At 44.3% G+C, this 16,165-nt stretch overlaps 1 protein-coding gene across 1 annotated transcript; it reads left to right on the top strand.

The window, feature by feature from the left end:
* Positions 1–11,640: 11,640 nt before the first annotated feature.
* On the top strand, positions 11,641–12,138 carry NANOS3 (nanos C2HC-type zinc finger 3; the record flags this gene model as incomplete). Its single annotated transcript, XM_082253733.1, has 1 exon — positions 11,641–12,138. The coding sequence occupies one exon, from the start codon at positions 11,641–11,643 to the stop codon at positions 12,136–12,138; it is 498 nt and encodes a 165-aa protein (XP_082109859.1).
* Between the last annotated feature and the right edge of the window lie 4,027 nt (positions 12,139–16,165).

The raw sequence follows: 16,165 nt of genomic DNA, 5'->3' as shown, positions 1-16,165 counted from the left end.
TTATGAGACTCCTAATTCTTTTGAACAGTCGAAGATGGTTTACCCAAGCATTTCCCTTTCAGACTCACTTGTTTTACAAGGTATTAGGCCCGATTCACACTGGTGCGACATGCACATCGACTTTGAGAGCACAAGTCGCATGACAAGTTGCGCACCGTTAGGTGCAATGGAAACAAGATTTGCCTATGCTCAGATCCCAATAGTTTGTACATGCATAAAAATGTACCCGGTGCCAAAGGGGTGTGAAGTCAGTGGCCAGACCTAAATCATGTAGCTCTCCCCCGTTTTGTGTCTTATTGCCCCAGGTTGGCATTGTGTCCACTGTAGCATTTACAGTGGCAAAGCAGAGTAGGACTTGCTAAAGAGGGAATACTTTGACGCAGTTGGTCAGCTTAAACATGTATTGCAGTATATGCAAACTAATTATCCCTATTTTTCATTGCAAAGTTTGCTTGAAAGGGTATAGCAGTGTGCAGAGGGTTCATCCAGTATTTTTACCATTACGTACAATGGAACCGTTTTGATAGGAGCGACTTGAGTCGCTCTGACTTAGAAAAAGGTTCCTGCGCTACTTTCGGTGCAACGACTTGCATTGACTTCTGTTAAAGAAGTCGTATGCAAGTCGTGCCGAAGTCTCGCTGGGATGTCGGCTTCAAAGTCGCGGCAGTGTGAACCGGGCCTTATAAGCAGATATCAGAACAACATATGTTAATGCAGGCAGCCAGGACTGCTGATAAGGCAGTACAACTGGTCCTGTTTTACTGGGCCCAGATTTCATCAGCTAAACAGGGGGGCCCAAGGCAACTTTATTGTTAATTTCTGCCTAAATGAATAAATGGATTTTACTAGACCACACCCCCACTCGTACTTGCTTACCAGGGTTTAAATTATATTTCCCTGGGCTTCATTAGGTCAACAGAGGGGTCCAGGAGGTAGGACTTTTTTTCATGTTTGGGCATAGGAGGATAAAGTCAGTGCCACTGTTTCGCTGCACACTGGGCGGGTGGGTGAGGTGAAGGTGGGGTTGGAGGGCGCATCAGGAAAGCTGTACAGAGCCCTATGATTTCTAACATCGGCCCTGCAGGCAACATCTACTATATACATGTATGATACACAAACTGACTTGTATAACACATTTCCATTAGGCAAACACTATAGGAGTGTCAGGGGCGTAACTACAGGGCTCGCAAGGGTCGCAATTGCGACCAGGCCCTGTGCTATAGGGAGACCGTGCAGCTTCCCTGACACGTTTCTCTACACCTGTGCCTGAGCCGGAGGCGGTCCTAGGTACAGATGACTGTTTGTCACTTGTCAACATTGTGGATACAGCTAGCACCAAGCTGGATAGAAGGTCTGGAGGGGTGGCATATAGTAGAACTGATCTCCTCCATTCTCCTCTTGGCTCCTGCAGGGCTTTCAGTGGCTGCAGGAGCGAGATCAGTTCTACTATATGCTGCTACTCAGGTCCGCCTCCTAGCTCCGCCCCTCCGGCTCCTGCTTCTTGCCTTTAAGGCTGATCAAGGTAGGAGAAATGCTCCTGCCCAGAGGCCGCTCCCGCCTTGTAAGACACAAACACAATCTCTGCCAAAGCAGAGTGTAAAGGAATACACTGCCCAGCGAATATAGTGCTCCAGGTGTCCTACTGACTGTCACTCTGCTCCCCCTCCCATTATGCTGTCCCCCCCATACTGCCCTACTCCCCTCCTATCAATCTGTCTCCCCCAAGTCACGCTGCCTCCCCCATGCTACTTTCCACTGCCCCCCTCCTATTATGCTGTTCCCCGTCCATCATGCTGTCCCCCTCCTATCATGCTGCCCCCCCACACTGCCCCCTCCTGGCACACTGTCCCCCCATACTGCCCGCCATTGCCCCCCTACCATCATGTTGTCCCCCTCCCATCATGCTGGCCCACCATACTCCCCCCTCCTGGCACACTGTCCCCCCATACTGCCTTTCACTGTCTCCCTCCCATCATGCTGCCCACCCATACTGCCCCCTCCTGGCACACTGTTCCCCCATACTGCCCAACACTGCCCCCATCCCATCACGCTGTCCCCCTCGCATCATGCAGTCCCCCCATACAGCCCCCTCATTATACACTGCCCCCCCATACTTCCCTTCACTGCCCCCCTTCTATCAGATTGCCCCCTCCCATCACACTACCTCCCTCCTGTCACTCTGCTCCATCCTGTCACAATGCCCCCCCCCCCCCCCATTGTGCCGTCCACTGCCCCCCTCCCATCACACTGCCCACTCTCTTGTTACACTGCCCCACCCTCATCACACTGACCCCCTCCCATCACACTGCCCCCCATACTGTCTTCCACTGCCCCCCCCCCTCATCACACTGCCCCCCACCCCTGTCACACTGCCCCCCTCCTGTAACACTCCCCAGGTACCCTTCTTAGATGGGGTGGCTAAGTTCGTTTACTTGTTTAGACTTTCTTTTATTTTCAGCTGCTGATCTGGTCAGTAAGTCTGTTATTCTTCAACAGAACAAGCTTTCCTGCAGAGGTAGCAGTTAAAGGGACATGACAAACCATCTCCCACTGACAGGGGTGTTTTTTTTTTATATATATATATTTTTTAAATTTATTTATTTATGTAAAACCTTTATCCTAAAAGTATAAAAAATATTTTTACTGTAACTGATTATAAAGTGTTCGCTGGAGTTTGGCTTCAGTTTGTTAGTGTATTTAAATCAGCTACTAACTTTAACACTCCACCCCCCCCCCCCATGCTGAAGGTGCCCCCTTTGCTCCCTCATCCAGACTGAGGCACTTTAATACAGAAGGTGTTACTGTGTGTGGCAAGTTTGGCGGGAGGAAGGTGGTGGAGAACGGGGAGCTGCAAAATGCACCTTTGCCTTTGTAGACAAAATCCTTGCACTGGCCCTGTATCCAGTTTACTTGTTTCCTGTGTGTTCCCTGGTCCCACCCTCCCCCGCAGCACTACCGGCATCCCCCCTCCCCTCTCCCCCTGATATCTCAGCAAAGCCCCCCAACGGGGCTCCTAAAAGATTGTAAATACAATAAAAAAATAAAGTTGTAAAATAAAATAGTAAAAAATAAAAAAACAACACAAATTAAAAACTTCTGGCCCAGACCACTGCCTTACTGACCATATCCACTGCTCTACTGACCATGCCTACTGCCATACTGACCATGTCTACTGTCCTACTCACCATGTCCACTGCCCTACTGACCATGTCCACTGCTCTACTGACCACGTCCGCTGCTCTACTGACCACGTCCACTGCTCTACTGACCACGTCCAATGCTCTACTGACCATGTCCACTGCCCTACTGACCCTGTCCACTGCCCTACTGACCATGTCCACTGCCCTACTGACCATGTCCACTGCCCTACTGACCACGTCCACTGCTCTACTGACCACGTCCACTGCTCTACTGACCACGTCCACTGCTCTACTGACCATGTCCACTGCCCTACTGACCCTGTCCACTGCCCTACTGACCACGTCCACTGCTCTACTGACCACGTCCACTGCTTATACTGACCATGTCCACTGCTCTACTGACCACGTCCACTGCTCTACTGACCACGTCCACTGCTCTACTGACCATGTCCACTGCCCTACTGACCACGTCCACTGCTTATACTGACCATGTCCACTGCTCTACTGACCACGTCCACTGCTCTACTGACCACGTCCACTGCTCTACTGACCACATCCACTGCTCTACTGACCACGTCCACTGCCCTACTGACCCTGTCCACTGCCCTACTGACCATGTCCACTGCCCTACTGACCACGTCCACTGCTCTACTGACCACGTCCACTGCTCTACTGACCACGTCCACTGCTCTACTGACCATGTCCACTGCCCTACTGACCATGTCCACTGCTCTACTGACCACGTCCACTGCTCTACTGACCACGTCCAGTTCCATACTGTTCATGCCCACTGCCATACTAACCACATCTACTGCCACCATACTGACCACATCCACTGCCATACTGACCATGTCCACTGCCTTACTGACCACGTTCACTGCTCTACTGACTGATACTATTCACAGTCCATACTGACATCACTGGCGGAGCTACCAGGATTGCAAAGGTCGCACTTGCGACTAGACCCTGGCCTTCTGCCACCATGGCAGGCCCAAGACTGCAGAAATGGGGTCCGCTGCACAATATGTGAAAGGGATCTACTGCGGGACCGTAAAGGGACCTGGGACCAGTGGGAAGGGCTCTGGACTCGAAGGTAAAGGCGGAGGTCGGGGGGGGGGGGAGCAGGGCCCTTCATGGTTTATTGCACCAGGGCCCTGAAGGTTCTAGTTATGCCTCTGAGTATTGTGGTTTTTTAAGCAGTAGGATGTTGTGCTTTGATTGGCTTGCTGGCATGTGCAGATTTGTGTGACGATGACTGCATTGTCCTAAGCTACAATGTATCTAGGGTCATATCATATCTCACAGTATATTTCACAGCTATAAACGATCTTTTGACAGTTTTGCCTGCCCAGTCTAAGCATTGAAAGTGTCATCTCTGTAATTAATCCAGTTGTAGCGAGATATCTATAACTCACAATCTCAGTAGGGCTGGCAGACAGTGCCTTGACCCAAATGACATCTTGCAGATCATAGAAGTTTAACCCAAACGTGTACAGATCTTAACAAATAAACATCCAGACATGGCTGGATCCAGGGGGGTCCCAGATTTCAATGTGCCCTGCCAAAGCCAAGGAATATTCTGTCTTTTCTTTCTAAAACACAGGTTCCACATACCGCCACTGCCTGCTGTGGCTGTCAGCGCTAGCAACCACCACTTCTGAGCAAACAAAAAAAAAAAACAACTGTGGTTGGTTGTTAGGATAGCCCGTTGTCCTGGTGATTGTGTGTGTGTGATTGCGTGTGTGATTGTGTGTGTGTGTGTGAGAGAGTTTGTGTTTGAGTGTGTGTTTTATTGTGTGTTTGTGTGTGTGTGTGTTTTTTTATCTGTTTGTATGTGTGTATATGTGTGCAGAGCATCCCATCACATGACACACTGCAGAGAATTCCACCCATCCAATGACACACTGCAGAGCATTTCACCTATCAAATGACACACTGCAGAGTATTCCATCAAATACATGCCACACTGCAGAGCATTCTACCAATCATATGACACACTGCATAATATTCCACCAATCCCCTGACACTGCAGAGCATTTAACCCATCCCAATACACTGCAAAACATTCCACCTATCCCATGATACACTGCAGAGCGTTACAACTATCCCATGATACACTGCAGAGCATTCCACCCATCGCCTCACACTGCAAAGCATTCCACCCATCCCATGATACACTGCAGAGCATTACAACTATCCCATGATACAATGCAGAGCGTTCCACCCTTCCAATGACACTGCAAAGTATTTTTAATAGCGGAACAACCAGGGGTCGCAAAGGTCGCACTTTTTACTGGGCCCTGGAGTTCCGCCATTGTGGGGGGCTTCAAGATGTCAAGAAGGGGGGCCCCTGCAGAACATGTAAAGGGCCCCACAAAGGGAGTAAAGGGGCCTTGGCTCGGAGGGAAGAACCTTAAGACCAATGGGTCAGGGTGCCCTTTATGAGGGCCTTAGACATACATTATAAGTTCTTCTGGAGGTTGCTTGACTACCCCTGTTTTTCATAAACATCCCCGATTTAGCAAAAATCACTGCCAAGCAAGGCCAGGGGTAAAGGGTAGGCAGAAGAGGCGGCCGCCTTGGGCTCTTCAGCATGAAACAGATGAAATTCACCCAGTATGTGACCCTTTCCCACTTCCAGGAGATGGCACCGTGGCGCCGTCCCTCAGAGGTTTGGCCCCCTCTTCGCAGTAGGGACCCGCCCGTGAAGCCGCAAGGCTTCACTGCCGGGTTCCCTTAACGGTCAATGGCGGCGGCAGCACCCGACAGCCAATGGAAACATCGGCTGCGGTGACGGCATCTCTGGACTCCAGGACAGGTAAGTGTCCTAATATTAAAAGTCAGCAGCTACAGTATGTGTTCAGTGTGTGTAGCTGCTGACTTTAAATTTTTTTTGGGGGGGGGGGGGAACTCCGCTTTAAGTGGTTAAATGAAAATCAGACGCTGTGTTCTTGTATGATAAAAATTTTATAGCCTGCACATTCAGTTTTTGTCATACGAAAATTTGTAATCGGCTGTAAAAAGCACCATACTAACGATCTGAAAATCGGCAGAACGTTCGTCGGATGGAATTTTACTTCACACGATAACCTGCTGAGCCAGCGCGTGTGACTGGCGTGTCCGATGGCCACTCGCGATCTCCTGCAGGAGAGGGAGAAAGACAGACGACTGATGTAAACATAGCCATCTGTCATTCTCCCTGAAGTAATCACAGAGACTATGCAATCCTGCTATGTAGGATCGTATGTCTCTGTGATTACATCACAAGCCACGCCCCCCCACAGTTAGAATCACGCCCATAGGGACACACTTAACCCCTTGATCACCAGTAAAGTTAACCCCTTCCCTGCCAGTGTCATTTTTACAGTAACAGTGCATATTTATAGCACTTATTACTGTAGTAATGTCACTGGTACCCCCAAAAGTGTCAAAAATGTCAGTCAAGGGTCCGATCTGTCCGCCGCAATGTCGCAGTCCCGAAAAAAAAAACGCAGATCACCGTCATTACTAGTTTAAAAAAAAAAACAATAAAAACTACATAAATCTTTCCCGTAGTTAGTAAACGCAATAACTTTTGCGCAAACCAATCAAAATACGCTTATTGTGATTTTTTTTTACCAAAAATATGTAGCAGAAAACAAATCGGCCTAAAATGTTAAAAAATTTAGATTTTTACATTTTTTTTTGAGAATTTCATATAAAAAAAGTGAAAAATATTATTTCTTCAAAATTGTCGCTCTTTTTTTTGTTTATAGCGCAAAAAATAAAAATCGCACAGGTGATCAAATACCACCAAAAGAAAGCTCTATTTGTGGGGAAAAAAGAACATCAATTTCATTTGGGTACAGCGTCGCACGACCGCGCAATTGTCCGTTAAAGTAACACAGTGCCGAATCGCAAAATAGGGCCTGGTCTTTGAGCAGCTAAATCCTCTGGGGCTTAAGTGGTTAAGTGCCGGTTCACATATATGCGATGCGGGAGCCCTGCGAATCCACTGCGGGGATGTTCCCGCATTGCATTCAAATCGCAGGCAGTTCACACTGCCATATGCGAATCGCTGGGGTTGTCAATATAAAGTTAATGACACCCCCAGATCAGTTTGAATATAGCAGTGCGAACTGTCAGTTCAAACCTGAATTGGATGGCATAGAAGTGAACCACCATGCGATCCGATTCTGATGCAGACCCAAAAATGGTCCTGCGAATGTTCAGCCCGAATCCAATGCGAATTCAGCCATACAATCTTTACGGCTCAATTGGCATCGCACAGACATCGCATTGATTTTCAGAGCAGTGTGCTGCGAATCACATGCGATGTCTGTCATCGCTATAGTGTGAACCGAGACTTACACAGGGTATGTAAGATAGGTAGACGGAGGGAACATTTTTAAGAATTATTTAGTATTGGACTTTTCTTCCACTTGCATGTTTGCTGTCCAGTAGTTCTATAAATCCCAGCAAACAAAGGATGGGGTGAAAATGTGTATCCGTTTCTTTAAGTTTTGTTTTTCTCATACCTATACTGTCCCCTCCTCTCCCCCCTTGCACTTTAGCCTATAGGAAATGCTATATGATACAATGTAATCTTTTAGAGGATGTTTTCACTTGTCACCTGCTCTGTTATTATTACATTACATTTATTGCTGCAACACTGCCATCTACTGGCAAGAGTTCTGCTTTGCAAAGTACATATGCAATAGATGAGATACATAGGATGGATAGATTATAGAGCAGTCTTTCTCAGCCTTTTACCTTAACTTTAAGGAAACCTTGAAAAAAAAATGTTGGTCTTGGGGAACCCCTGGTAAAGCCAATTCATAAGGTACCAATAGAAAAAAGTGCCCCTACAGTGATGGTCAGTGGTAGGATACCCCCCCCCCCCCCCACAATGATGGTCACAATGCCAACCATACAAATAGCTAAAAAAGTCATTGGTGTCATGCCTGACTCTGCAATGTAGCTTTGCTCCCCCCCCTTACCTACTCCCCCCTAAGACTATGCAGGCACCATTATATGGTAGGTCACCCAGTCACTGCTCAAGGAGTAATGATGACCCATCTGTGGAGGAATCCTGGAGTTCCACAGAACCATGGTTGTTGAAAAGGGCTGGGATAGATAGATGTGACCCGTTTTCAGTAGAGAGCAGGCTGAAGTCCACTCTGCTGACGTCACAGAAGTCGGTCCAAGCACCGCGTCATCACGACCGCAGAGCAAGGATCCGCCAGGTGCCTGGACCCACAGGCTGAGCCGGCCGCTCCTCGCCCCTCCATAGCCCAGCGTTCCAGTGAGTGAGGAGGAGGCAGAGCAGAGGGCTGTGACTGACAGTCACCAACTCTCTGCTCGGGGAACTGTCAGAACTGAGCGATCGGCAGTGTTCGATCGCTCGGTTTTCAGCGCAGAGTCGCCAGGGGACAGATGCTGCATCCACCTAGATAAGTATAAATATGCAATAACCCCAAACCCCATAATTCTCTTTTAAATTTTCAATATTGCAAGATAATAAACCAGATTAATAACATTAGTAGCAAGTTTCAATAAAATATTAGGCCTCCATCACACAGCCTGGTAGCTGCATCCACCGGTTTCCTGTGGCAGATTCTTGCAGCTAGAATGCCCGGATCATGAGATCAGCAGCGGGCGCTTGGCCCATATAAAGTAACAGCTGGCTGACAGTGACTGTTGCTGTTCACATATAGCCACACACAGAGCTGTTAGCTACAGTTAGGGAAAGGTGTCTGCGACAGGATGCGACCAGCTGCGACCTGGTCATTGGAGCAGCAAGAATCCGCCAATTCTTGCCACAGGAATCCAGTGGCTGAAGTTACCTGACCACTTGAAAGAGGCCCTAGAAAAAACTTTAAATTACACTTAAAATATAGTGAAAATGACTTAACGTAGAAAGAAAGGCAAAACTTTTTATTTTGTTTTGGATAGGGTAAGGGAAGGTTATAGCCCCTGTAAGTTTTATTTATGCTCTCTTTATCCCACTGGGGAGATTTCCCTTCACTTCCACAGCCAAAACAGGAAGTTAGAGGAAATCACTGCAAATTAAGAGGATCCTTTAGGAACCCCTGGGTCACCAGAACTAATTAGTGTCCCCATTGGAAGATTTCCCCTCTATTACTTTTTCTGGGGACAACCCAAAATTTGGAATTTCTACTTTCACTTTCAGTGATAATGGTAAACAGGACAAATAGAGAGGGTGAATCTCCCTAACGGGGGCACAGACAGCAATAAAAACTGACAAGAGTTCTAATCCCTCTCCACTCTATCCACAACTAAAAAGAAGTTTTGCCTTTAGTTATACTTTAATAAAGCTGGGTACACACGGAAGAAGAATATATTCTGTACGAGGAATATTCGTTCGATATTCGTATAGCGTGGACACAATTTTCAACATTCGATTCAGACTTTATAAATGAAAATTTGCGCAGGGACAAATATCGAAAGTTTTCTCGTAAGAGATCAGAACAAATGATTTTCGTTTATTGTGTACTGTTTTCGTACGGTTGGCATTTGAGAAAAAACAGATATGAAAGGCTGCGCATGATCAGAAACAATAAACAAAAAAAATGCCTTTGTCATACCATCATTTTTGAACATGATTTCCATCTTTGGTTCCAATTTGCTGTGAAACATCATGGAAAACCAGACGATCTTTCGCCAAATGTTTCTATAGTGTGTTACCATAACTTAACACTACAGATAGATAGATAGATAGATAGATAGATAGATAGATAGATAGATAGATAGATAGATAGATAGATAGATAGATAGATAGATAGATAGATAGATAGATAGATAGATAGATGGATGGATGGATGGATGGATGGATGGATGGATGGATGGATGGATGGATAGATAGATAGATAGATAGATAGATAGATAGATAGATAGATAGATAGATAGATAGATAGATAGATAGATAGATAGATAGATAGATAAAGGGGAACAGATAGATAGATTTGTTATATACTCTCTCTTTTTTCTATCTGTTCCCCTTTTTTATATCTATCTATCTATCTATCATTTGGTTTTCTGACTTATATATATATATGTTGTTATTATATTTTATTTATTTCTTTCACTCTTTTTTTCACTAATAATATATAGATAGATAGATTTGTTATATACTCTCTCTTTTTTCTATCTATATATTATTAGTGAAAAAAAGAGTGAAAGAAATAAATAAAATATAATAACAACATATATATATATATATATATATATATATATATATATATATATATATATATATATATATATATATATATATATATATATATATAATAAGTCAGAAAACCAAATGATAGATAGATAGATAGATAGATAGATAGATAGATAGATAGATAGATAGATAGATAGATAGATAGATAGAAAGATAGATAGATAGATAGATAGATAGATAGATAGATAGATAGATAGATAGATAGATAGATAGATAGATAGATAGATAGATAGATAGATAGAAAGATAGATAGATAGATAGATAGATAGATAGATAGATAGATAGATAGATAGATAGATAGATAGATAGATAGATAGATAGATATAAAAAAGGGGAACAGATAGAAGAAAGAGAGAGTATATAACAAATCTATCTATCTATATATTATTAGTGAAAAAAATAAATAAAATATAATAACAACATATATATATATATATATATATATATATATTTATTTATTATATATATACATATATGTATATATGTATATGTATCTATATATATAATAAGTCAGAAAACCAAATGATAGATAGATATAAAAAAGGGGAACAGATAGAAAAAAGAGAGAGTATATAACAAATCTATCTATATATTATTAGTGAAAAAAGAGTGAAAAAATAAATAAAATATAATAACAACATATATATATATATATATATATATATATATATATATATATATATATATATATATATAAAATAAGTCAGAAAACCAATGATAGATAGATAGATAGATAGATAGATAGATAGATAGATAGATAGATAGATAGATAGATAGATAGATAGATAGATATTAAACTGTATGTAATGCAAGACATAAAATAATAAACCTGAATAATAAGATAAAAAAAACAATAAAATATTATAACTAACTATAAATTCCACCTATGGTGAACATTGAACCTTTTGGATCTTATATATCTGAGATTTAGATGATTGGGTTCTCCTATTTTGATGGATAGGATGGACTTCTATGGGGTTATGACATTTATTAGTGTATCATGGAATGAAACGCACAAAGCAATCATTTCACAGTTCCTCCAAACAATTTGTAGCCAAGCCAGGTGTGGACTAGAGCCACAGAGTCTGGAGTCCTCTTGTCTGGGGTCACCTCCATGTTTGTCTGATAAGGATTTTTTTTGTGGTGGGACAGTCGTTATTTGGGGTGGGGAGAGTTTATAGGAAGGTGCAGAGTTGGGAGTTGTCAGATCTTGCCATGTACTCTCAGGAGGACAGAAGGAGGAGGATATCTCAGGGGCTTCGCTTAGACTCGATGGCCAGGCTGTGCAGAGACATGGAGCAGAGGTCGGGTGCCCCCCAGTTTTCTATCTGGAAGGACTATCTAGGACTACATACCGTCCTAAAGAGCACTTCGAGCCAAGAGGACTTGGAGCGGCAGGAGGAGCTCCCAGTGCCTTCCTATGGTACCACCTCGGCAGAGCCAGTTCGGAATGGCCCCTCTGGACGTCCAAAGAGGACCTTGGCAGAGCCAATTCGGAATGGCCCCTCTGATCGTCCAAAGTGGATGTCTGAACGCTTCCAGTGCACCTTCTGCAAGCACAATGGAGAACACTGGAGGATTTACAGTGCGCACAACCTGAGAGATCGGGAGGGTAACATCATCTGCCCTGTTCTCAGATCCTACATCTGTCCACAGTGTGGCGCCAGTGGTGAAAAAGCTCACACTAGGAGGTTCTGCCCCATGACGAAGAAGGAATACACCTCTGTCTACAAGACTGCAGCCAGTGCCAATTTTCCTAAGGGGCAATGAATAAGTCAGTGACCTCAGCCGTGCCCAGGGTAAGGTAATTGGGAAGTTAAAATTTTTTGGGCAAAAAGGGACTGTGGTCATTTTACATCTGTGCGGCAGGAAGGAACTGGGGGCATTTCCATCCAACAGTGGTGCAGAAAAGGACTGGGGGGGGAGGGGGGGGGGTTGATTTCAAGCTGTGGTGTGGAAAAGGACTAAAGCATTTTCGTTTATGATGCAGAAAAGGGACAGGGGTAATGCCAACTGCTAGCAAAAAAATAAGTCTGACAATAATGCCAACTTCTAGCCAGGAAGGACTGAGGGAAATAACCCCCCCCCCCCAGGGTAGGACTGAGGGTAATACTATCTCCCCCAAGAAAGGACCGAGGATAATGCCATCTGGCAGGAGGAAAGGACTGGGGCTAAAGCCATTTGCCCTCAGGAATGAATTGGTGGTAATTCCATCTGGCAAAAGAATGGACATGGGGTAATGCCATCTACCAGCAGGAAAGGACTGGGGCTAATGCCATTTGCCCTTAAGAATGAATTGGTGGTAATTCCATCCGGAAATATAATGGAGCTGGGGTAATGCCATCTACCAGCAGGAAAGGACTGGGGCTAATGCCGTTTGCCCTCAGGAATGAATTGGTGGTAATTCCATCTGGCAAAAGAATGGACCTGGGGTAATGCCATCTACCCGCAGGAAAGGACTGGGGCTAATGCCATTTGCCCTTAAGAATGAATTGGTGGTAATTCCATCCGGAAATATAATGGAGCTGGGGATGCAATCTACCAGCAGGAAAGGACCGGGGCTAATGCCATTTGCCCTCAGGAATAAATTGGTGGTAATTCCCTCTGGCTAAAGAATGGACCTGGGGTAATGCCATCTACCAGCAGGAAAGGACTGGGGCTAATGCCATTTGCCCTCAAGAATGAATTAGTGGTAATTCCATCTGGAAATAGAATGGAGCGTTGGTAATGCCATCTACCAGCAGGAAAGGACTGGGGCTAACGCCATCTGCCCACAGGAATGAATTGGTGGTAATTCCATCTGGCAAAAGAATGGACCTGGGGTAATGCAATCTGTCTGCAGGAAAGGACTGGGGGTAATACCTTCTGTCGGCAGGAGAAGAACTGGCGGTAATACCAACTTCCCTCAGGAAAGAACTGGTGTTAATATCATCTGCCAGCAGGAAAGGACTGGGGGTTACGCCATCTTTCCTCAGAAAGCACTATCAGGGCGATATGCCTGCCCAGTGGTCACCGCCCCTCCCTGTAATGGTTTATTTTGCACTTTTAGTTATTTTATTAATCCTATTTGAGGATCATTATTGTTTTGTACACAAGGCACTGTTTTCCTGGAAACAATTTCCTTATTGGCACTGTTATGTTTTATGTTTGCTATTTGTTATTTGTTAATTTTTTATAAGTAAAGTCGTTTGTTGTTTGCACTTTAAACCTTTCTTGTTTGATTGATTGAAACTAATTTTATTATTTTGCCTGAAAGGTTGTTTCTTGGTTCAATAAGCAGTAAAAGTGTAGTGGAAAAAAAGTACTCCTTTAACCACTTCGATGCCGGGCAGTTTCACCCCCCAGGCCAAATTTCAGCTTTCAGCGCTGTCACACTTTGACAATTGTGCGGTCGTGCAACACAGCACTCATGAAAGTTTTAGCATTTTTTTTCACACAAATAGAGCTTTCTTTTGATTGTCCTTATTCACCACTGGGTTGTTTTTTTTTTATTTATTATTATTATTATTATTATTTATTAAATAAACAAAACAAAAAAACATTTTGGAAAAAAAAAACTTTTTTTTCCATTTCTGCTATTAAATTTTACAAATGAATAATTGTTCTTCATACATTTAGGCCAAACTGTATTCTGCTACATTTCTTTGGTGAAAATAACCCAAATCAGTGCATATTATTTAGTCTGTAGGAGAGTTATAGAGTCCACAAACTATTGTATGTATCTGAAAATTGATCATTCCTGATGTACTGATGGCCCTTATAATTTCTTGATGCCCAAAAATGCCAGGACAGTACAAATATCCCCCACATTACCCATTTTTGGAAAGTAGACTGTCCAAGGTATTTAATAATAGGCATTGCCAGTTTTTGAAGTTGTCATTATTTGTAAAAAATGTTAGGAAAATTAGGAAATGAAATCAAAATATTTTTATTTTTAACATATTGTCACTAGTACAGTACAGTGTGATAATATAACTGGTGTGGTGGTGATCAGGGACCCTGAGGCTGGGTGAGTTTGCCTGCATCCAATTCGCATGTCAGCAGATTGTTACCAGCTCTCTATGGAGGCGGTCCACATATCTCCGGAATGGCTCCAGTGCCAATTGCACAGGAGTCCTGTGCATCTTTGGGTCTGTTTCAGGTCTGAATTCAGACAAAAATTCAGACTGAAATCAGACCTGAAACTGTGAACAAGGACACACCCGGACCCCTGCTGTGAGCCACTCCATGTGGCAGTGTGAACCCAGCCTGACTGGTGACAGTTTGTAAGTGCCGGTTCACATATGTGCGGTTGCGGCGATCGCATGTAATGTCGGAGCGCACTGCTCCTTCATTACATGCGATCGGCTGTGCGGTGCGAGTTTAGCCATACACTTTGTATGGCTAAATTCGCACCGCACCCGCAGCAAAGACGCACAGGACCCTTTTTTGCAGCCGCATCAGGATCGGATCGCACAGTGGTTCACACTTGTGCGATCCGATCCTGTGCGAACTGCAAGATCGCACTGCGATATGCGATCAAACTGGGGGTGTCGTTAAGATTTCATTGACACCCCCAGCGTATCACATATGGCAGTGTGAACTGCCAGGGGTGCGTTTGCGATGCGGGAACAGGCTGCGAATTCGCAGCCTTCCCGCATCGCATAAGTGTGAACCGAGCCTAAAAAAAGAAATAATTAAAAACATGTTTAATATTTTTTTAATATTTGTTTTTCTTTTTTAATATTTTTTTTTCTTATTTGACGATTTTTTTTTTTTTTTGCATACCGTCCACGTCCAGAGCACAATTTTACCATAGTAACACTGTACTACTCTAGGGAGGTGATCAGGGTTTTTTTTTTTTTTTGCACACTATGATTGCTGATAACAGCCAATATCACTGTTATAAACAATTATTTGTACTGAATGAAATCAATTTATTCATTGTTTACTATTGTGATTAGCTGTGATTGGCCACAGCTAATCACATGGTACAGATGGGTTGTGATTAGTCCTGTCGATACTATGTGATCATTGTGACCAATAACAGAGAACAACACAATAGTACACAATGAATGGCATGGATGGAAGCTATCCATTGTGTACAATTGTCATGTGATCTGCTGTGATTGGTCACAGCGATCACACGGTACAGGGAGTGGGCCAGTACACTGATCTGTCATCCACTATGTCTGTGGGGTCTGATTAGACAAGCTGGAGAGTGTAACATCACCACCCCATGACTCTGCCTCATCCAATCAGAAAACGCTTTGCTTTCATTCAGAGGATGCAAAGCATAAGGGTCCTTTCACACGGGCTTTCCGCCCGGCGGACTCCGCTTTGCTCAGTGAGGGATCAATCTGCTGATCCCCGTTGAGGAGGCAGATGACAGGTCTGCAACCGCTCACTGTGCTGAGACAGACCTGTCAGAGCCCCGCTCTCCTCTATGGGGAGATCAAATGTAAACAGACCGCTTGTCTATTTTCATCTAATCCCATCCGAAAATAGGGTTACCATCCGTCTGGACTTCACGGACAGGATCGGCGGATAGCAGCGGGTATCAGCAGACATGTCACCTCTGACATCCGCTGCTTCATAGTGGTTCATGGAGCATCCGATCCGGTCCGCCTGAAAAACTGACAGGTGGACCAAGCGTCCGACCTTCTGTGTTCAGAATACGGGAGAGCAGCTGCTTGGTGAGGGTCCAGGAAGCTAGTGGAGATCACTGGAGTAGCAGTGTCTACTTCAGGGCTTTCCAGATTTCAGGGGCATCAGCCTGGCAGGTTATAAACATTGATCCAAGCCAGGTCCACTGTAA

The sequence above is a fragment of the Pelophylax lessonae genome (assembly GCF_965119305.1).
Source record: "Pelophylax lessonae genome assembly, chromosome: 4".
Lineage (NCBI taxonomy): Eukaryota > Metazoa > Chordata > Amphibia > Anura > Ranidae > Pelophylax > Pelophylax lessonae.
The sequence above is the reverse complement of the archived record's forward strand: the minus strand, read 5'-3'. Positions and strand labels throughout refer to the sequence as shown.